Source organism: Anser anser (genome assembly GCF_964211835.1).
Source record: "Anser anser genome assembly, chromosome: 14".
In the NCBI taxonomy this organism is placed as follows: domain Eukaryota; kingdom Metazoa; phylum Chordata; class Aves; order Anseriformes; family Anatidae; genus Anser; species Anser anser.
In genome coordinates, this window is record NC_139735.1 from 6,163,766 (window position 1) to 6,186,061 (window position 22,296).

At 62.4% G+C, this 22,296-nt stretch overlaps 1 protein-coding gene across 1 annotated transcript; it reads left to right on the forward strand.

The window, feature by feature from the left end:
* Positions 1–21,949, forward strand: NDST1 (N-deacetylase and N-sulfotransferase 1). Its single transcript, XM_083798854.1, has 16 exons — positions 1–134; positions 11,579–12,510; positions 12,975–13,457; positions 13,733–13,820; positions 14,122–14,276; positions 15,404–15,589; positions 15,999–16,127; positions 16,299–16,481; positions 16,830–16,926; positions 17,078–17,201; positions 17,510–17,684; positions 17,924–18,094; positions 18,667–18,776; positions 19,659–19,761; positions 19,935–20,050; positions 20,333–21,949. Exons 2-16 carry the CDS (start codon positions 12,001–12,003, stop codon positions 20,337–20,339), a joined length of 2,637 nt encoding a protein of 878 aa, XP_083654980.1. The 5' UTR covers positions 1–134; positions 11,579–12,000; the 3' UTR covers positions 20,340–21,949.
* Positions 21,950–22,296: the final 347 nt, after the last annotated feature.

The following is a 22,296-nucleotide window of genomic DNA, read 5'->3' on the forward strand; positions in this document are numbered from 1 at the left end:
GCGGGGCGGGCCGGGCCGGGCCGCGCCGGGCTGGGCTGAGCCGAGCGGCGGTGGCGGTGGCCGCGGTGGTGGCGGCGGCGGCCTGGCGGCGGGGCGGAGCGGAGCCGGAGCGGGGCCCGCGGCGGGGCATGCAGGTACGGGGCCGGTAACGGGAGCGGGGGGGGCCGGGAGGCAGGAGGCAGGCGGAGCGGGGCCCGCAGACAAAGGGCGGCGAGGCCCCGGGGACGCCGAGCTCCGGCCTGGTGCTGCCGCTGCTGCTGCTGGTGCTGCCTCCGGGGCTCGAAGCCGGCGAGGCCGAGGGGCCCCGGTGCTCCTGGTACTGGTCCTGGTGCTGGTCCTGGTGCTGGCCGCGGTGGGCTCTGCCTCGCCCCGTCGTGGCTCCGCTTTGGGGGAGCCGTGCCTGGAAGCCCCCCCCCCCCCCCGGCAGCTCAGCACCCACACCGGAGTCACCCGCGGACCCGCAGCCTGGCTCCGTGCTTCTCCATCCCGCCGGTGCCCGCTGTCGCCTCTCTGCCCCGTGGAGCCAGCGCCCGGCCAAGCCGTGGGGCTCGGGGAACCCCCCCCGGGATGGCCGGGGTGAGGCAGCTGCGTGCCGCAGGTGTGGGGAGCGGCCCGTCGTACCTCCGAGACCCGACGTGGGGCTGCGGGGCGAGGGGGCGGCCGTGCCGCCAGCCCCCCCGACACGGCCTGCGTTTGGGTGGCTGGGCTCTCCTCCTCTATTTCTGCCGCTTCCCAGCTCACGGTGCTCTGCGAGGGGTAACGAGGAGCAGAGCTTGCTTTCCCCAAGCCCACCGCTCCCAGCGCAACTTGGCGGCTCCGCCAAGCTCTTGGCTCCATCAGGCCTCGCATCCCTCGGTGTCTCTCAAGCTTTCCATCCCCAGTGTGCTGCACCGGGGGCTCTGGAAGAGCAGAGGAAGCAGGACGAGCCGTGCAGGGTGGTTACGAATGCCTTCGCTCCACAGCTGCCCGGGCATCGGGCTCTGAAGGACTCCTGACCTCTATGCAGGCACCGCAGTACGGGGAGATGATGCAAACTGTCTGGGAGAGGTCAGAGCCGAGCTGCAACGTGGGCGCAAAAGGCGTGGGTTGTAAGGCCTGTGGTATCCCCACTCCAGAAGAGCGTAAGCGACGTTAATTAAAAATAATAAAGGATTAAAGGAGATCAGAACAGCGCAGCCAAGAACCGCTGTAATGGTCCACTCCAGTCACTTGGCGAGGCTTTGCTGTTCTGGCTGGAGTCTCCATAAAGCACCTTATAATCCCCTCTAGAGGAGATCCCGGTATTTAGTCAGCCACGAGTGAACTCCCAGAGCTTTAATGTATAGCTGTGTTCTTTCCTCCCCCAAAGTCTTGTGTTTTTTGACTCCACCTTTGCCTTTGTGCAGGCAGGTTGTCCCCTGTCGGTGGGGGATGGCCTGGGGTTCCCAGCGGTGCCGAAGCCGTGCAGCTTGGCCATCTCTCGCTGTCACCTGGAGGCTTTGCTTCTGTTCGAGGCTGGTGCTGGGGATCCGTGGGGTCAGCTCCCCCCTCCTGGCGGGCCGGGGTCCTCCTGCGAGCAGGGGCTTTCCCTTCCCACGTCCCTGCTGGCTCCTCGCACCACCTGCGCTCGCAGGCTTGGGAAGCCAGCGCTTTGCAGCGCCGCTTTGTCAGCGGCAGCCTTGAAACAGCAGCTCTTCCTTGAAACAGCAGCTCTTCCTGCAACAAAGCAGCATCTTTGTTACTTTAATCTCAAGAGTGTGTTTTACCGGGGCTGGGCTGGCTCATCCGGGGCCGAGGCGCGAGCAGGGAGGTGAGCGGCCCCGTGCCTGCTCCCGCGGGCTGCGCGCGGGGAGCACGGCGGAGGAAGATGGTGTTTTCCAAATCAAACAGCCGGGAGGAATTCGGTAGGAAATAAGTTCCTCGCTTCTGAGTGATCTTGCCGTGGGTGGAGAAGAAGGAAATTAAACAATAGAGAAAAACGTGCGTGGCTTGATAGGACAGGAAAAAAAACCCTCGCCGGCCTCTGGCGGGGTGGCCGAGCATCTTCTCTCCGCCCGTGTGAGCGCTTATTTTGGGGAATGACGAAGGCGGCGACGGCGATGCTTCTGTTTCTGGATGCCCCTTTGTGGGAGTGTCGGTGTGTGGGTACACATCACCGCAAGACCCCATCCCACTGTCTGCGGGCTCGCCTTGCCCGGCTGTGCGAGCCCACCTGCGGGCTGCAGCCGGCAAATCCCCCCGGTTCTGCATCCCCGGGGCTGCTGGCCGCGGCGGGGGACGGCGCGGGGCCTGGCAGGGCACGGGTGATACTGGCAGAGCTCAAACGCGCTGCGTGTTTCCCCTGTTTCCCGTTTCCTGCGTCTTTGGGAAGCTGGTGGGTCCGTTTTGTTTTTGTTTGGGGTGAGGATGGGAAACCCACCCCAGTTAAACAGGCTGTCTGTTGGAGGTGGTTTTGTTTCTTCCCTTTTCTTTCCGCGTCGAGCTGTCGGCGCTTTAAAACAGGACGGATTTTCATGCGCTGTTGGTGGTAACTGCAACAGAAGAAGAAAGATGCCTCGCAAGTCAGAAACCAGGCTGGAGCGAAGAGAGAATGATTAATATTTCTTTTTCCAGTGATGTGTCGTGGTGAAATACTGCACCACCGAGCGTGTCCCTGCTGCAGAGGTGTCACTGGCTTCCGTGCTGGTGCTCCTGCCAGCGGGCACCAGTTTTTGCGGAGCACAGCGAGGGAAGGCGCCTTCCACCCTCCTCCCCTGCACGGGGCAAACACTTTGTGCGTGCTTAACGGCCTCGTGTCAGCCCCATAAAGTTGCTTCTCCTTGGAAATTGTGTTTTCGGCTGCCTCTTCGTCGTAGGAAGTCAAGAAAAGGGGGGAGCCAGGTAGCGAGGTGCGAAGCGGTGGTGTGCGGTTCCCCGGCAGCTGGGGCTGGACTCGGGGAGGGGGGCTGGACATAAGGGGGTTGGTTGGTTGGGGGATTTTGCCTTCTACGTGTGTATATATATATATTTAAATCTTTTAGTTTTGGCTGTTGACTTAGATCTTGCTAGAATTACGGTAGGACTCAAGGCAGGGAGAAACAAAATATTGGGGTCCTATATCTTGCAATTGCTTTATGGCCACGGAGGGCTGCGGTTTCCAGTCTATGGTATGGTGCTAGCCCTGCTCCTGAGTGGACTTTCTGGACCTCAGGCCTACCCTTGGGCTCCTTCGGTATGGGGCTATTTTTGGCTGAGGTGCTGCTGTTGCTTTTTGCGTTTTTACACTGCGCTGTCCCGTGCGTGCAGGCGGTTTCGGGGCCAGGTGCAGGGCAGGAGGGGGCAGGGTGTCGCGCCTCGGGATTTGGGCAGAGCCGATGTCGGCTGCTGCTTTCTCAGGGCCTGTCGCAGACCTCGGGGTCCCCGAGTGCCTCCGCGCGAGGAGCGGAGCGTGTGTGTCGGGCGCCCCGCACGCCCTCGCCGTGCCCGTCCCCGTGCGCGGAGGAGCGGAGCGGCCGTCACCGCAGGACCCCTGGCAAGGCTGGGTGAGTCACGGCGCGGATGTAGGGAGAGGGCAGCCCGTAGCTTATGATTCATTTTGTTTTCCTGCAAAAGCCATCGACTGGAATGGCAGGGCTTGCAGGAGATGAATCGATCCCGAGCCGTGAATCCTGCCCGCGACTGCAGGCTGGGCAGCGAGGGGGCTGGGGTTGGTGGCTGCTCGGTTCAGGCGTCCTCCCCGCTGGCAGCGGTGCCTTGTAGTGGGGTGAGCTCCTTCCTGCGGGGCCCTGGTGGGGAAGAGAGATCCTTCCCAACAACCATCTGCTCCTTCTCAGCCTCCTAAGGACCCGCAGCCCTAGGGCTTGGAGCTTTGGCGTTGGGGGTGAAGACGGGGCGTGAAGCGGTGTTGGGAGAGGGGAAAAAGCAAAGGGGGTTAACGGCGCAGTCCTGCTCCTGGGGAGCATGGCTGAAATACGGCTGCAAGATGCTGTCGGTGCCTGCAGGCTGAACGTGCGGCTCGGGCTGTGCTAAATCTCCTCCAACAGCCTCGTTCGTTCCTGGGCTGCGCTGGCCTTGGGGGGAGCGTGGGGCAGGCGGAGGCAGCACCGGGCGGAGGTGGGACGCCGCAGGTTGGTTCACCCCTCGTATGTTTGCTCTGAGCCCCTGAAGAGGAGAAGGACAGGACAGAGCTGATGCAACGGGTTTCACGTGGGAATCCTGCCGGGTTCCTGCAGCCTCAGGAACAAGAGGCGGCCTGGGGACCAGCAGCCCCGATGCCGCACTTATGGGGGACAAACGTGGGCTTCGCCCGTGATGTTTGGGAGGGTGGAAATAAATCTTGCAAGTGCCTCCTGTGCCCTGCACCTGCTCCCGGTCTCCGTTTGTGTTTCTCCTGGGCTGGTGAGCGCTGCAGCCTCGGGTACATTTTGAGGGTGGCAAAGTTTGCGCGGAGAGGTAATGTCTTTTATTAGCCTAACTAATACCTTTAGGAAAAAACAGATGTGCTCCCGGGCCTGGGGAATGCCTGCGTGCCCCGGCCGTGCCAGCTTTTCCAACTGCGTCCGTCGGTCTAAGAAAAGATCCGACCTCTGCCTGGGCTGGCCCCCGACCTTGGGCCGGGCAGCATCCCTCCAGCCTGCCCCAGAGGACTGGATTTTGGGAGCCAGAGCCTGCCCGGAGCTTACCCAGCCCTTCGGAGGCAGCGCTCCTCCCGGGGAGCAGAGGCAGGGTGGATACAGAGCGGAGGGAGCATCCCCGAAAGCTCTGCGAGGACGGGGCAGCTCGCGGGGGGCTGCATCCCCGCAGCCATCGCTTCTAGCCGCCAGCACCGGGGGGTCGTCGTTCTCCAGGAGCAGCTCCCAGGGAAGCCGTGGGTCGCTTTGCGCTGCGGTTTTATGGACGCTCGTTTGCAGAAGTGACGTTTCGGGGCCAGGTTAGCGCTTGGCAGGACAGCCCGTGGTCCCCAGAAGAGCTGGTGGGTCTCCCGCGAGTGGGTGAGGCTGGTCTCCTCCAGATGTCTGGCTCCCCGTCGTGGGGAGCTGTCAGGAAAACAAAGCGGCTGGTCCCTACCCTGGGGCTCGCTCCGCTCCAGGAGCGCTGCCCGGGCAGCAGCGGGGACGTGGGGAGCTCTGCCTTGGCCGAGGGCTGTGGGATTCCCGCTGCCCAGCAGCGGCATCGAGCACCTCGGAGAAGCCGTGCAGAGCCTGAGCTAAGCCCTCCCTCCTCTTCAGCTTCCAGTAGGACCAGCGAATCTCCGGGGAAAACCTGGTCAAGCAGTGCTGGAAATCGCAAAGGGTGGCGTTAGGGGGGTTTCAGTCGGTGTTTTTTGGGGGGTTGGTGTCCTCACAGCAGGTGACAATACGGTGTGCCTCCTTGCCTGCTCCCAGGGAAGTCTAAAAATTCATGGAAGATTATCTTCCTTTAGTCCTTTTCCTTTCGAAAGTGCTTGAAATTCAGACCCTGCTCATCCAGAAAGGCTCTTGGACACTCGGAGAAGCGCGAGAACCGACACGGCGCATTTCAAAGCAGTAAAATCTGATTCATTGAGGGGATTTTTTTTTTTTTTCCCCCCTGTGAACCCACTTAAAATTCATGGAGAGTTTTGTCAGTAAGAACCTGTTTCAATTAACAGACAAAGGAAACTCTCCTCGTTAAGCGTCTCTTTCAATTAGGGTTCGGGAGAATTCCCCAAGCTCCGCTTCCTAACACCCGTTCCTCGTGAGTGAAGGCATTCCTCAGGCTTCAAGGGCGAAAAATCCACGCGAGGAAGAGGAACCCACAGAGCACCCCAGCCTTTCCAGGGGGGAGCAGTGGCGTAGCCCCGATTATAACCTGGCCTTGTCCTCCTGGAGGTGGCTTTAGTCCCCAAAGCCCCGGGTGCTGTCCTCGGGCACGTCAGAGGATGGCTCAGGTTGGAAGGGACCTTCAAGATCGTCCAATTCCAACCCCCAAAAATCACGTCGCCGTCAAATCCTGCCTCGTTTTTTTCCCTTGGGTAAAAACGGTGCTGGGGCTGCCTGTCTGGTGCTGGGACGTGAGGAAAATCAAGGCAGCCAGGAGGATGCCCGGGCCGTGGTTTGGGCCGCTTTGAGGCGTGGGTCAAGTGTCCGGGGGCTTCCCGGGGAAGGTTTTGGGGGGCATCGTGCCGGGTGTCACGAGCGTGCAGGCACGGGGTGGAGTGAATGGGGAGCGGCGGCCAGGTGATGGGATAGGAGGGTCTCAGCCCTCCCGCGGCCCTGTGTCACGCAGGCATTTTCGCAGACGGGCGGATAACTGGCACGAGGACCTGCCGCACACATCCCGGAGGGTGACGCGTGGCAGGGCTGCGGGGTCGGGAAGGAGGGCCTCCGTCGGAAAGCCGCGGTTCGCCGCGCCGGGCAGCCGAGCCCGCGCCGCGGGACGTGCCGGGGGCGAAGGGCAGGGACGCTCCCCGAAACCGGGGCAGGACCTTGGCACGCTCGGGAGGTGCTGAGGGCTGGTGAGGCCGGCCTCGCAAGCACAGGGGGCTCGGGGTGACCCCCCCCGGGGGTTCCTGGCACCGAGAGCGGAGGGGCTCTCCCTCGCAGCCCCAAAAATTCAGCAAGTGTTTGCAGCAGCTCTGCACGCGCCGGCACACGGCTTGCCCTTCCCTCTGCGGGAAAAGACACGCCTTCACGATCGGTTTTTGAAGAAAACCCGAGGAGAACGTTAGCTTTTCCAGTAAAACCGAAGCGTTAACAGGGCTTTCTGGGTGAAAAACGTCTCTTTCGGAGCCAGACGCTTTGGCCAAAAATAACTTCTGTTATGTGAAGACCCGACCGGTTTTACTGGGCGCATCGTTCGTCTCGGTGCCTCCCCTCTTGCGGTGGCAGGAGGCTGAGCCGTGTCCCTGCCCTCCTGAGCTGGGGGCTGCCCGTGGCTGCCGTCGTCCTTTGTTTTTTTTTTTTTAATTTCACACCTTTTGGGGCACCGGGTTGGGGACAACGATGCCAGCGTCCTACGGCAAGCCGGGCTCGGGCCGTGCCCCTGCCGGTAAGCAGTTTGTCTCCGTCCCCGGCATGCTGTAACTACTGTTTGCTGAGCACTTAAGCAGCCCGTGTAATCTGCGGCTGAGCCGTCCCTTATCGGGCCCTACAGAGCCGCTCCGATAGCGAGCGGGCCCCGCAGCTCGCCTCGCTACCGGCGGGGCCGCGTTGGCCAAAACGAGCTCGTTTGGGCCCAAAGCGCCGCGGGGCTGGCGTCGGGAGCCCCTCGCCGGGGACGGGCAGGGGTCTGCACATCTGGGCTGCGTTTGCACCTTGTAATGGCTCTTCCCCCCCCAGCCCCCCGGCGCCAGCGCTCCTGGCCGGGAGGTGTTTCCAGACGCAGCTTGGATCGCCGCCTCCGCGAGTCAGCGGCCGATAAGGCACGGGGCAGGCGTAGGTGTGCGAAGGGAGGGTTTTCACGCTGGCCGCCTCGTTTCTGCGGGCTCCCCCGCCTGAAGCTCGCGGTCGTCTCGCGAATAATGCCGCGGCATTAATGTCCCCTCCAAGGACGCGCTTAGCTCGGTGCTTTCACATCCGCAGCCCTCTAAATATTACCGGCAGAGCGAAGGGAGCTCCCTGGAGAGGGAGTTTAAACCTTTTAACGGGAACCGGGCTGGCTTCGTGCGTCTGCCGCGGGTCGCCCGCGGTCCCTGGGGTGCCGGCGGGGCTGTGCGAGACCCCAGGGAGCTTGGATGTGCAAAGGGAAGCGTCGGAGCAAGCAGAGGCGATTGCAAATTGCTGAGCTGAGCAACGCAATTTAACGTCGTGCCTCTAAATCCTCGTCCATCCAGGCTTAACCCCCCCCCCCGGGCTTGCTTACGTGCGGGAGCGGGGCGGTTATCCGGCGTGCCGGCCCTGCTGCGGGCTCCGGGAGCCCGGGGCCGCGTCCCCGCCTCAAAATCTGGGGGGACAGAAGGGAGAAGGGTCCCTGGGGGGGGCAGGACGCCGCTCTGAGGGGCGGCAGTGCCCGGGGTGCCCCTCCGAAGGGTGCTGGTGGGAGCAGGTGGGACGTTTGGGGAACGTCTCTGTGGGTTGTCTGAGTGATGGGATCTGTGAGCTGCTGGAGCTGGGGTCCGGGCACGGGGTCCTTGCCCTTGTGGGTCTGGGGGCTGCCCCCCAGGAAGGTCGGTGCTCGCTCCCTGCCCTCCAGCCCTTCCCAAAGCCGCGCAAGGGAGCCACGGGGGAGATTTGGCCGCCCAGCTCCTCTCGGCCACGTCGCACCCTCGGTTCGGCGCTCACACCCCGTGCCCGGGTGGTGGTGCCGGGACAGCTGATTTGTGTGAGATGGGGACTCGGGAACCACCTGGGTCTTCGCTGCTTGCACCTGTGGCTGGACCCGGGGCACCCCCCAGAAATCAAAGGCCGCTGGGGGGGTCTGCTGGGGCCCGGCGGCCCTCCTCCCGCCTCCGCATCCGTTCGCGCTTCCTTGCGTATATTTGGGGGGCAGGCTGCAGCCGACGGGCGCCTTTGAGAGCCCCCCCACGGCACCTTTCATCCCCCCCAGGCAGGAACCCCCCCCGTCCTGCCCCGCCGCTCCCCGGCCAGCGGCTGTGATGCTGATGCTGTTTGTCAGGCTCCCGGATTACGGGCGCCGGCGCTAAGCCAGCCGGCAACCGGGAGCGGGCCGGGCCGGCGTGCGGGGCGCTCCCCTCGTGGGGGAGCGGCTTTCTTCCTCCTGTCCCCCCCCCCTTTTTAGTGCTTTGCTCTGTAATTCAAAAGCCGAAGGGACGGAGGCGTTTTCAGCAGCCCTTCCTCCCGCCGTCCTTTCCGGTTTGGCAGCGCTCTGTGCCGCGGTGCCCGGGCGCAGTGCTGGGCTGTGGGGTCTGCACGTGGGACTCAGGCCGCAGTTTTCGGCTGGCGTCTTTTAAATAACCACCGTGGGGTTCAAGGGGCACCTGAGCAGCTTCTGAAAATCAGGTTAAAAGGAAGTTTAGCTCCCGCTGTCACCTTGCCAGCTCTTCTGGTTATTTTTTTTTCTCTGTTTTACTCTCATGCTTCCGTTTTTGTTTTAGAAAAACAGAGCAAGGCTGTCGGTGTGTAGAACAACTTCTGTTCTTGGACCTAAACCCGTGGCAGGCACGCAATGGGAGCCGACAGTGCCGTGCTCCCAAACGCACGGGCCTGGCTGCCGGCGGCTCTGCATCCTCTCCTCCCTTGCTGGGTTACTCCTGGTGGCCGCAAGCAACAGCAGAAATAAATCCTGGCGACAAAAGCGGTTTTATTTTTTTTTTTAACGATTTTTTCCATTAAGTTTCGTGTTTTCTTCCCGTCCAGCTCCCTGGGGAGGAGGCGGCGAGCTCCCCAGCACCTGCCTGCACAAGGAGAGCCCCGCAGCGTCTCCCCGAAGCCTTTCAGCATCCTCCCCGTGCCGCAGCTCCCTCCCCGGCGGGGTTCAGCCCAGCGCGGAACCGGTGCAGCAGGATTCCTGCGGCTCCCGGCCCCCCGGGACGCCGGGTCTGGGGTCGTGCACCGGGCTGCCGGGGGTCCCGTGGGGCTGGGGGCTTGGGTGCGGGGCAGCCTCGCTCCCCGGGGAGGCAGGAGAAGGGAAGGGGAATGTCGTTGGTTTGTTTGTTTTGAAACCGGGAGGAAATTAAGGAGAGAAAATACCCTCGCGGGGTATTTTTAGCGCCAGCGGAGCATTTCAGGGCCAGAAGGGAGGCATTCAGCTTGGCGCTTATCTCTGTAGGGTAAAGGGTGAGCGGAAAGCTGGCCAGGAGGGTGCTCCGTGCCCGGTGGGTGTCCCCGAGGCCAGGCACGTGGGGACAGAGGCGCGGGCTGCGCCTCCCGGAGGCGCGTCTCCAAAGCCTGATCGTCGCGCGCCGCCAGGGACCCTAATTAAAAGCTCTCAGAAGAGGCCCTGGGAGACGGGAGGCGGTGCGACGGTCCGACCTGAGGGCGAGGGGTGCCCGCGGGATTTGGGGCTGGGCACCTGAGCATGTCCCCTGTCTGCTCATCCGCCCCGATCCCACGGGGAGGTGGCACCGCTCCCCTCAGCGCCCCGTGTCTGGGTGCCCACGGGACGGCCGCGCTGCACAGCCAGGAGCTGGAAGCTGGTTTTTTCCCCAAAACTTTGGGCCTTTTTTTTTTTTTTCATTCTCCCGTGCCGGGAGGTTTAGGGTACAGCCCGGGCGCGGGGCAGACCTCGCTGCAGGTAAGGGCAGGAATGACGGGATTACCCCGCAAAGTCGCAGCGTGTAATCCCCGTTACTCTGCAGCTGGCCACGTTTAATCCCGTCGCTGCCCGGATTAGATTCGTCTGGTTGCTGCTCGCTTGCGCAGCCCTGCCTGGCTGCGCTCCCGGCCTGCTCCCTCGGGGAAGGGGCTCAGCCCGGAGCTGTGCGTGGCCCCGCCGCCCCGCCGAGGTGTGCCGCGAGGCGCCGGGCTGCCCTTTGGGGCCGTCTCCGGGCAGGGGCGAGGGACGGATCCCTCCTCCGCAGCTGCCACCGCGGTCGGGATGCCGGCGCTCTATTTTTGTCTCCCTCCCAATCCCCCGTAACGCTGCGCTTGCACAAACCCCTCCTGTGGTGCCGAGGGAGCTGCAGCCTGCCCACGGGGAGCTCTGCCCCGGGAGCGGGGCTTTGCCTCATCCCCTCCACCACTTTTTTTTCGTTTTTCCCCCTGAAATGCCCTGCCAGAATCAGTATTCCCCGCCCAAGGCACCTTCACCTCCGTGCAGGTGGTGTCTGCACTTTTTTCTTCCTCTTTCTTAAGCGGCCCTTTCGCAGAGAAAGGAAAAAAGAAAAATTCCCAAGGTCCCTTTGGCTCCACGTGGACGCTCCTGCTCGCCTTCGCCTTCCCCTCGGCTTTGTCTTGCCGGCCTTGGTGGGATCTGCCCGCGGCGCCTGGCTGCCTGCCCTCATCCCTCCCCTGCCACCGGCCATGCCCGGAGGGGACCGCGGGTCGGGGACATGCCAGGAAGCCGCGGGGCGAGGAGGGCAGCAGTATCCCGGCCGTCTAAAGGGGCTTTTTCATCCCCGTTACCAGCCCCTGGCCTCCCTCCTCGTCCCCCTGCCACCGCCGTGCCTCTGGCCTCCGTCTCCTGTTGCTCGGGGTCCCCGCGAGCCGGGCTGAGCCGGCGGGGTCTGGCAGGATCTAAAAGGGGTGCTTGGTTTCCCTCTGCCTGCTTTGCTCCTGCCGCAGCCGGGCTCTTTCTGGGCGCCCCGCTGAGCCCGCTGGCGTGGGAGGAGAGGAGCCCGGCCATAAAGCGGGGGAGAAAGCGGATACGGTGCGTGCGGAGCGCGCTCGGCGTGCGCCGAGGGACCCGACCGGCGCCGGAGACAGCACAGAATAAAAGGGTGTGGGCCACGCGCTCGCAGCGGGGAAGGGAGGAGTGGGACCACTGCGTGTTAGAAGGGCTCGGCCGGCTCCTGTAGCCGGGTGGGGGCTGCTGGGGACCCCCCCCCCGCTGCATCCCAAACAGCGCCGGGGCCTCGCGGCACGCGGGCATCCCAACGCCGCCGCGAGCTCGAGGCACTCTCGCTGCAAGCCCCGGCACGCCGGCACCTCTCCGAGGGATCTGCCAGAACCTCACGCCCGCGTAAATCAACGCCGCGGCGTGGGTCGGCGCTGGCTGTGCCCCCCTCCCTCCCCGTCCTCTCACTCCCCCCTCTCTCTTGCAGGGCAGCACGCGGAGCTGCGGGAGCTGGGAGCCCCGGGGAGCCGCCATGGCCGCCCGGCCGCCCAGCGCCGCGCCGAGGCCGCCCGCCGCCCCCTCGCCCCTCTGAGGCCATGGAGCTGCTGTGGGGCCGCGGCCGCTGCTGCCGTGGGGATTTCGGCTGGCTGCGGGGACTCTCGGCGCGTTTGCCATGGTGACATGAAGCGGGCGGCGAGGGACGCCGGGCTGCTGGAGGGGAGAGAGAGCCTGCGCGCGCACGGGCGCCCCGCTGGAAGTTTAATTTATTAGTGGTAGCGTTACTCGATCTCGTCTTACCTTTTTTTTTTTTTTTGTGGTGGCGGTGTACGTCTCTTCCCCTCCCCTGGGGCTGGAGAGGGGAGGGGAGCGGGCAGGGGAGGGGGCCCCGACTCGCCCGTGGATGCAAGGATGACTGTGCTGGCGAGGGCCCGGAGGGGTATCCGCCAGGTATCTCCCCAGGTCGTGCTGCTCCTGCTCTTCGCCTTCTGCCTGCTCAGTGTTTTCGTCTCGGCGTATTATTTATATGGGTGGAAACGGGGCTTGGAGCCCTCCGGGGACGTGCCGGGGCCGGACTGCGATGAACCCAAGGTCGCCCCTTCCCGCTTGCTCCCGCTGAAGGCCCTCAAGGTGGCCGATTCCTCCCGCACGGACCCCTTGGTGCTGGTGTTCGTGGAGAGCCTCTACTCCCAGCTGGGCCAGGAGATCGTGGCCATTTTGGAGTCGAGCCGCTTCAAGTACAGGACAGAGATCGCCCCGGGGAAGGGGGACATGCCCACGCTGACCGACAAGGACCGGGGACGCTTCGCGCTCATCATTTACGAGAACATCCTCAAGTACGTCAACCTGGACGCCTGGAACCGGGAGCTGCTGGACAAGTACTGCGTGGAGTACGGCGTGGGCATCATCGGTTTCTTCAAGGTACGGGGCCGAGCTGGTGTGGCCGGGGACAGGGCTCGAGGGGAGCCGGCGAGTGTGGCCACGGGTGTTGATTTTGGGATGAGTTTGGCCCGAGGCCGTCCCCCTGCAGGTTCCCCTCGCGGGTCCTGTCCTGTTGAGGCGCTGCAGGGGAATGGCAGGGGATGGGAAGGGCAGGTTTGCAGGTGGTTGCAGGTGAGGGAGATAAGGGGGAAGGGACCTGGCAAGGGCACAGGGTTGGGGCTGCACACCCAGGGTGGGCAGGAGCTGTTCCCGGAGGGGAGGTGAGCAGCCTCCTGCCCCCTGCAGAGCCACACCAGGCGGCGGGGCTGAGCACAGCAGCGAGAAGAACAGAACAGAAAGAATAAAAAGCAAAGCTACGTGGTGCTTGGCTCTTCTTTAAATGCCCTTTTCCCCAGCCTCTCTGTCTCTGCCCTGTCTCATTTCGCCCGTCTCTCCCCTGGCAGGCCAACGAGAACAGCCTGCTGAGCGCGCAGCTGAAGGGCTTCCCCCTCTTCCTCCACTCCAACCTGGCGCTGAAGGACTGCAGCATCAACCCCAAGTCGCCCCTGCTGTACATCACGCGCCCCAGCGAGGTGGAGAAGGGCGTGCTGCCCGGCGAGGACTGGACCGTCTTCCAGTCCAACCACTCCACCTACGAGCCCGTCCTCCTGGCCAAGACCAAGTCGGCCGAGTCGATCCCGCACATGAGCGTGGACGCGGCGCTGCACACCACGGTGATGCAGGACCTGGGCCTCCACGACGGCATCCAGAGGGTGCTTTTTGGCAACAACCTCAGCTTCTGGCTGCACAAGCTGGTCTTCGTGGACGCCGTCTCCTTCCTGACGGGCAAGAGGCTCTCGCTGCCCCTCGACCGCTACATCCTGGTGGACATCGATGACATCTTCGTGGGCAAGGAGGGCACCCGCATGAAGGTGGAAGATGTCAAGGTGCTGCTGTTACGTCCTGGCTGGGTGGGCAGGGGCTGCGTGGGACTGGGGTGAGACCGGGAGCTTGCGCCAGGTCTGGGATGCTCCAGACTCCGGGGATGAGTTTTCCTGCCCTCAGAGCATCCTCTGCCCCAGGGCTGCTGCTGCAGCCTTCTCCGGAGCTTTCAGGGGCAAAGGTTCGTGCCCTGGCGTGTGCTTTGCTGCAGGTTTGGTGGTGAAGCTGTCCCCTGCTGCCTCTGGCTGAGGCCGTTGTGCTCTCTCTCCCCCCCTCGCAGGCGCTGTTCGACACGCAGAACGAGCTGCGCACCCACATCCCAAACTTCACCTTCAACTTGGGATACTCAGGGAAATTCTTCCACACAGGTGAGGCGGGCGAGGGCGTTGCTTTGTGAAGCCAGGGAAGGGAGAGGGGCTGCACGACACCACCCCTGCCCTGGCTGTGCTGCGAAGCCAGCAACCTGCCCGGGCAGCCGAGGTGGGGTCTCTGTGGGGCAGCTCCTGTCCAGGAACCTTTCCACTGCCTTGAGAGCACCCCTTGCAGCAGGCACCCCATGCTAGGACCTCATACCCACGCCCTGCCTCTGTGCGGGCTGCTCACTGCCCTATTTCAGGGTTCCCTTTAGCTCCGCATACCCTGCAGTGACAGCAAGTGTCGTCCCCGCAGGTACTGACGCCGAGGACGAAGGCGACGACCTGCTGCTGTCCTACGTGAAGGAGTTCTGGTGGTTCCCGCACATGTGGAGCCACATGCAGCCCCACCTCTTCCACAACCAGTCGGTTCTGGCCGAGCAGATGACCTTAAACAAGAAATTCGCTGTCGTGAGTAAGATGCCGCCGGCGGGGGTGCTCGTGGGGCGGGGGGGCGGGATGGGGCGAGGGGTTACAAAGAGCTTTTGTAGGCTGAAGAACCCGAGGGGATGGCCTGACCCTCTGCGGCCCCTCGGCTGGGCTGTGGAGGTGTCCCCGCGTTGCTCAGCTCCGGCCGCGCCGCTGCAGCTGCGCCCGCGTGGCCAGCACCGCTGCCTGCCCTGGGGCGGCGTTAGTGGGAACGCAGAGATCAAACCCACAGCGCTACGGAGGGAAGCAGCCGCTTGGGTTTGGATCTTAACCAAGGCTGAGGTTTCTGTTCAGCGCGGTGTGGTTTGATGGTGCACTGACGCTGGCCCCTGTGGCATCCCGGAGCGAGGTCAGCGCGGCTGCGTCTGGGAGGCTCCGACTGCTGGCAGCTCCCTCTGCAGGCCGAGGTGTTGGGGGCCTCGTTGGCTTTCTAAGGGCAGGCTCTGACCTTTGGCTTGCTTGGGGATTGTCTGTCCTCTTGGAAAGTCCTTTATCAGGCCTGGATAAAGTCAGCAGTGACACCAAGTCATGCTGTGATCAACTGATTTTCTCATGACTGTCTTCAATCCAAATCCAGTAAAGGCAGACCAAGTAGTGATAAATTGGGTCCTATGGCCTGAGAGATGGCTCTTAAAGCTAACCTGAATTCATTGGCTGTTAATTAGAGGTGCTTAAATAAAGAGAGGGACTGGACTGTTTCTACTTGCGCTGAAAGAGATGGGCAGGTGTCCAGCTTAAAATTTCCAAGTTGCTTTATATCTGCTGCTATAAACCGGCGTTACAGTCCTGTGTAGTTTTGGCTGCTCAGTCTCCACTGAGAGGCTTTGCAGGTGCTGGCTTCTTTGGTGCAAGCAGAAACGACAGAGGTGAGGATGGCCCGGGAGGAGCGTGTGTCCACCCAGCACGTCTGCTCCTGGACCCCCTTTTCTGGAGGCAGCCCTGGTGAAGAGAGGGTGCGCGGGTACAGTCCTGCCCTGCTCGCTCTCCGAGGCACAGGCGGGCTGTCTGTGCTTGGGGATGGGCAGTCCTTGGGGGGAGGCTGGTTTGAGCCGGGAGGCTGTGGTTCTGGGATCTCCCCGGTCACCCGGTCCCCGATCTGTTCCCCGCAGGAGCACGGCATCCCCACCGACATGGGGTACGCGGTGGCCCCCCACCACTCGGGTGTCTACCCCGTCCACGTGCAGTTGTACGAAGCCTGGAAGCAGGTTTGGTCGATCAAAGTCACGAGCACGGAGGAGTACCCCCACCTGAAACCTGCTCGCTATCGCCGTGGCTTCATCCACAACGGCATCATGGTAGGTGGCCAGGCTGTATCTCTGATGCTTCTCGCCTCTGTCTCCACAGCCAAAATCCTGCTGTGTGGTTTCTGGGTGGCTCGGCTACTTCAGCCCCAGCCGGAGGAGACTGGTGATTTGAGGGGCTGTGTCCCCCTCCACATTTGCTAGCCCTGCACAGGGGAAGTTCCTGTGAGGACACTTTATGGTTTCTCCATCTGTCCATCTCCATCCCTTGTGGGTAGCAGAATTCAAGTCAAGGGTGGTGAGGGGCGGGGGAGCTGATCCTGACCTCCGAGGGATTGAGGATCCCTTTTGTAGTTTGGGAGAAGGAAGGGGATCCAGCCCCAGACTCCAGGAGGAGGCCGTGTGGCTGTTCCCTTGCCCTGTCTCCTCCACCTGCTCCAGACACGTCTTTCCCCCGCCCCAGGTCCTCCCCCGGCAAACCTGCGGCCTCTTCACGCACACCATCTTCTACAACGAATACCCCGGGGGCTCCAGTGAGCTGGACAAAATCATCAACGGGGGCGAGCTGTTCCTGACGGTGCTCCTCAACCCCGTGAGTACTGCCGTCGGCCTGCCCGGGGACCGTGGCGTGCCTGGCAGGGCCATCCCCTGGTGCTGCTGTAGGGCAGTGTCCCCAACCAGCCCAGCCCGAGCGGGGCACCCTGCCTGTTTGTGCGGGGTGGGTGAGGCTCTGCTAACCCCTGCTCCACCCCCTCCTCTTCAGATCAGCATCTTCATGACCCATTTATCCAACTACGGCAACGACCGCCTGGGCTTGTACACCTTCAAGCACCTGGTCCGCTTCCTCAACTCCTGGACCAACCTGAAGCTGCAGACGCTGCCGCCTGTGCAGCTGGCACAGAAATACTTCCAGATCTTCTCCGAGGAGAAGGATCCTCTGTGGCAGGTACGCCCTGTGCGAAGGGAACAGGGGGAGCAGCCCGGTTTGTTGCCCCGGGGAGAGGGAAATGGGGATAGCTGGCCTGATCTGTGCAGGAGGTTGGGCTGAATGGCCTCCTCAGGTTCCTCTCAGCCTGCATTTTCCTGTGATCCCATAGATAAGTGGTTTTTCTACCTCTTTGTGGTTCTGTGGGCAGTGCCAGGGCAGAATTTGCCCCATAGACCTGGAAATAACCCCAGTCCTTTGCCCTGCCCGCCGAGCAGTGTGGCCTCCCTGCACATTTCTGGCAGCCGTGTAGCAGTGTAGGGTCCGTCCAGGCTGCCCTGTCTCTGATTCTCCTCCTCTGTGTTTCAGGATCCCTGTGAGGACAAGCGGCACAAAGACATTTGGTCCAAAGAAAAGACCTGTGACCGGTTCCCAAAGCTTCTCATCATCGGGCCTCAAAAAACAGGTACTTCCCTCTACCCCCCGTGCTGTGTGCATGTCGAGAGGCGTGCCAGGTTCCCTGCACCCCACGGCGAGCTCCGCGCAGCCCTGCTGACCCGAGTCAAAGCAGGGAGGGAGGTCTGGCCCAAGTCAGCTCTAGTTTTCTCTGTCTGAAGGAACGACTGCCCTTTATCTCTTCTTGGGGATGCACCCGGACCTGAGCAGCAACTACCCCAGCTCAGAGACCTTCGAGGAGATCCAGTTCTTCAACGGACACAACTATCACAAGGGCATTGACTGGTAGGTCTGCCCGTGTTTCCCTGCCACGGGGGCAGAGCTGGGGGTGCTGGTCCCTTTGGGAGCGGGAGCATCGTGGCCCGAGGGTTTCCCATCACCCTCGCAGCTGCTGGGCTCTTGGCTGAGGAGCTGGGGGGGGAGCCTGGCTGCTGCAAGGTGGGATGGATCCCACGCAGCCCTGCCCCTTGCAGGGGCGAGCTCATACCAGCACCGGCTTTGCCTGGTGGTCAGAGACTGCCTCCTGCAGAGGGGCGTGCCTGGGGGCATCTCACGGTGCCGGCCCGCCTGCCTCACGCCATGCCTTCCCCCAGGTACATGGAGTTCTTCCCCATCCCCTCCAACACCACCTCCGATTTCTACTTTGAAAAAAGTGCCAACTACTTTGACTCCGAAGTTGCTCCCCGGCGAGCCGCGGCCCTGCTGTCCAAGGCCAAAGTGATCACGATCCTCATCAACCCTGCAGACCGAGCCTACTCCTGGTACCAGGTGAGCCGCCTGCCCTGCCTCACCCCCAGCTCCCCAGTGGGTCGGGAGCTTCGCTCTCCCAGCTCAGCGTGGGACGTGGGGTGGCTCCGGGATCCCTGATTTTTGGCACCGAGCTGAGCGAGAAGCTCAAGGGTGGTGAAGGAGGAGCTGCAGCACTTTGTGGGCAGCCTGGGATTTGGGTCCTGTCGGTGTTCCTTTGACTGCCCCAGGAACAAACCTGTCTTGCTCGTGTTTGACAGCACCAGCGAGCCCACGACGACCCGGTAGCCCTGAAGTACACCTTCCACGAGGTGATCACGGCCGGGTCTGAGGCTGCTGCGAAGCTCCGGACCCTGCAGAACCGCTGCCTGGTGCCAGGCTGGTACGCCACGCACATCGAGCGCTGGCTCAACAGCTTCCACGCCAACCAGGTAGGGACGGCAGCCGCCGCACCCCGCTCACCCCGCCAGCGTCACTGCAGCGCTGGAGCAGGACAAAAATAGCAAGCCAAGCTGTTCCTGGCTTCGAGCTGCCCTCAAGGGTAATCGGGGCTAGATCCCGACCCTGCTGTGACCTGCATGGGGAGGGAGAGTGTGCTGCTGGCGGTGTACGGGCCACATCAGGCAATTCTGCTCAGCTCCTGAATGATTTTTCCATCATCGTTCAACCTTATGAAGCCTATTAGTTGTCTGGTTCTGGCATAATTGCTGTAATGTAATCCTGGCTGGCTGTGGGTTGGACAGCCCTGAGCTGAAGCTCTCATGTTGTCCTGGGTAGATCCTGGCTCTGACTTTTATTTGCGTTTAATTTTCCAGCAGCCAAGGTAAGTGAACACTTGGACATGTTCACCCTTGGCATTCAAAAGGGGAGGCTGCGCAGACTCGTGGCAGATTTGGCTCTGAGGTGGCAAAACACTCAGCAAAGGCGTTGTTATGCCCCAGGAGAGCAGGGCTGGGAGCCAGCGGGAGGTGGAAACCTCACAGCCCTGCCTTCTTCCTCGCAGATTCTTGTCCTGGACGGCAAGCTGCTCCGAACAGAACCTGCCAAAGTGATGGAAACAGTCCAGAAATTCCTCGGGGTGACCAACTTCATCGATTACCACAAAACCCTGGCGTAAGTCCCACCCCGAGCTTTCCCTTCCTTGGCCTGGAGAGAGAACCTGCTGTTCCCCAGGGTACAGAGCAGGACATTGCTCCCATAACTTCGGGGAAACAGGAGCACAGAGCTGTCCCGCGGCAGCACCTGGCCCCTGGGAGCTCAGAGCAGAGCTGCCACTGGTTTTGCTGCAAGCAGGGCTACCCCACTTGGCTCTTTTTATCCCTCCGCTGCAGAGGGGATGGTGCTGTCGCCCTGGACAGCCCAGGAGCAGCATCAGCTGAGAGCTGAGCTCAGGGTTGCATCCGCACCACTTGTGGTGATGCCCCGGATGGCGTAGGTGCCTGTGTTGAGCCCTGGCTTCTCACGCCGTTGCTGAAAATCTGCTTTTGGTGCTCACCATTTGGCACCTTCACGGGTGTCACCCCACTCTGAGCCTTTCAGACGTTAAAGTCCACCATAGGAAGCAGAAGCCTTCAGAGCTCCTAGAAAAAAAACAATAATTTGCCTCTGTGCTGGTCTTGCCTGCATGTGTGGCCACCCTGAGTGTGGGCCAAGGTTCTGCGGGGTACTGAGGGCGTCCGGGGCTGAAGGGCACAGAAAATACCAGCCCAAAGCCCACGCAGCTCCCGTGCTTCCTCGCAGCAGGGCAGCGTAAGTAATAAATGAATTTTGTCCGGCTGCTTGTTGCGTGGCTGTATGGAAAACCTGTTGTATAAGTTGGTCGTTAATGAGATGTTAGCTGGGCTGCTAATTAAAAGGAGGCTCCAGAGCAGCACCCGGGCAGCGGGGCTTGCCAGCCAGCCTGCTCGCATGCCCCGGGGAAGCGCGCTGCGCGGGGGGCTCTGGGTGGAGGCTCGGGCAGGGTGCCTAGGGTGAGGCAGAGCTCTCCGTTCGCAGGTTTGACCCAAAGAAAGGATTCTGGTGTCAGCTTCTGGAAGGAGGGAAAACCAAATGCTTGGGGAAGAGCAAAGGGAGGAAGTACCCCGAGATGGATTCGGATGTGAGTACGCAGAAAGCCTCCCGGGACGGTGGTTTTGCTGGTGCTGTGTCCTAGACACAGAGCACTGCGGGGTGGGATCTGGGACAGGGCAGGGCTGAGCTGGGTGGTGGGGTCGGGTCTGGGTGCATCATCCTGTCCCGTTAACCCTCGTCTACGTTCTCCTCCCCTTGCAGTCGCGAGCCTTCCTGCGGGACTATTACAGGGACCATAACATCGAGCTCTCCAAGCTCCTGTACAAAATGGGGCAGACGCTGCCCACCTGGCTGCGGGAGGAGCTGCAGAGCACCAGGTAGCTGCCGCCCCCAGCACCAACACGTCCCTGAGCAATATCCAGCTGCGGCCTTCGAGGGGACGCCCCCGGCAGCCACCGAGCAGGACGGCTGCACCGAAGGCTGCCTGGGCACTGGGCTCCTGTCCCAGCACTGCGACCTCTCCGCCTGCCCCACATCCGTTTCCTTTTCTTTTTCTTCCTTTTTAATTCCCGGGCCTGTTGGTGAGGTCCTTTCCTGTCCCGCTCTGAGGGGAGAAACTGGGAATTGGCACAAATTCCCTCTTTCTCTGCCCAAAACAGGCCCTAAGTCCTCTGGGCCTGCGAGCGGCGTCAGAGCTGTTCTGCGCCTCCTCGGTAGATGACGGAGGAGCAACTCCGGGCGTGCTGGAGGTGACTTGTGCTGAGCTGGAGCAGAGGAGAAGAGCTGGTGGAGAGCCGACACATGAAGTGACCCTGCCCCTAACGGCAGGAAACGGGAGTTTTCTGGATTCCCCCCAAACCCAGCTCTAAAAACGGGAAGAAAGGCGTCTTTTTGTTTCCAAGACTTGGATGCTGTTTCGTTGGTCGTCTTCGTTCGTCTTCAGTCTCCTCCACCTCTTCCCGGTCCGTGAGCAGTGCGGTGGGACCGCTGTCGAGCAGAAAAAAAGAGGCTGGGGTGCTCGCAGCCCCTGCCCTGCGATGTTTTACACGCGTGGTGGTTCCTGTGGTACAGCCCCGAGGCGCCCGGCGGCCTCCGACCTGCGCGGGCCCTCGGGACGGGGCAGACTTTGAGATAACTTCAGTCAGAAGGATGCTGAGAACTTCGAACCTCTTGAATATTAAAAGCTAAAAGTATTTTAATAATGTCGGGGCGTGGGGGGGGGGGAGGGCTCGTTTCGTTCTCATTTTGCAGGGGGTTGTTTTAATTCGGTGCCAGAATTTGTACCTAAACCCCGAGGGTTTTACGTGGTCTCTTTGGCTGTTACACGCGACGTGGACAAAGGTCGGGGGGCGGGGGGGAACTGGGGCAGGTTTCCCAAGCGGAGACGTGTCTTTGTATTGCAGTGGTGGCGTACAGGAGCTGCAGCCCCACTTCTGCCTCTCCCTCGCTCCCTCTGTGTGCCCGGGTGTCTGCTGCCACCTTGCATCAGCGGGGTTTGCCAGCACGTCCCCGGCCCCGTCCCTGGGTGCCCTGGCAGCGAGCATGCACCAGGCTGCGTGTGTGTGAGTGTGTCTGTGTGTGTGTGAGTGTAGCAGTGCCAACACTGAGCCATGCTGGGTTGCAGTGGGGAAGGGCCCCAATTTCCTCGTGGATGCTGCGGGATGCGTGTGCCAAAGGCTCGGGCAGGGCAGCCCTGGAGGTGGACGGGGTGGAGGGGGAGGGCTTTGGCGCCGTGCAGCCCAGCGCTGCCTGGGCTCGGGGTGCAGCGACGGGCACCCCCTTCCCGCAGGGACCAAGGGGGCTGCATGCCCCCCCCCCCAGCAGCCACAGCAGCGCCGGAGGAGCAGCCGAAGGTACAGAAGGAGATGGGGAGGAGGGAAGGATGCGTGCTTTCTCCAGCCCCAGGGACGTTTGGGGTCCCGAGGACAAAGTCGGGGTGCCCCTGGCTGCCCCCCTGCGGCTGGGGACCCGAGCCAGCCCCTGCTGTGCCCAGCACCCAGCAACGTCCAGGCGGCGGAGGGGGGAGCAGCAGAACCGTGGGGCTCTTCCCCCCCATTTCACTTTCTGGATGATGGAGCCCCGCTCCCCGTGGGGCTTCCCACCCTTTTATTTTTGCATGAACCTCTGTAGGGCCCGGGGCCGCAGGGGCTGCCCTGCCCCTCTGCCCGCCTCGGCTCCGTCCAAGCCCATCCCCGGGGTTGCGTTCAGAGCGTCCCAGTCACTGATGTAAGGTCCTGTTGAACTAACTGCTAATAAAACGGGGTTCGCTGGTTTTAGCTGCTGGTTTTGCCTGTTTTCCTGCTCTTCTGGCTGGAAGGAGACATCCTGCCCCGGTGCGCCCTGCTCCATCACTGCCCTGGGTGAGGGCAGGGCAGGGCGAGCTGTTGTGGGACACATCGTCCCCAAGGCACGGGACATCTCTGCTGGGGGGCTTCTATCTCTGCTGGGGGGTTTCCATCTCTTCTGGGGGGCTTACATTTCTGCTGGGGGGCTTGCATCTCTGCTGGGGGCTCTCCGACTGCCAGCGCTGGCAGGACCAGCTGCATGCAAGGGGCTCTGTGCTCATTTTGGGAATTCCCTCCGCTAACATCCCAGCCCTCCTGCGGAGGTAGCCAAGGTTGCA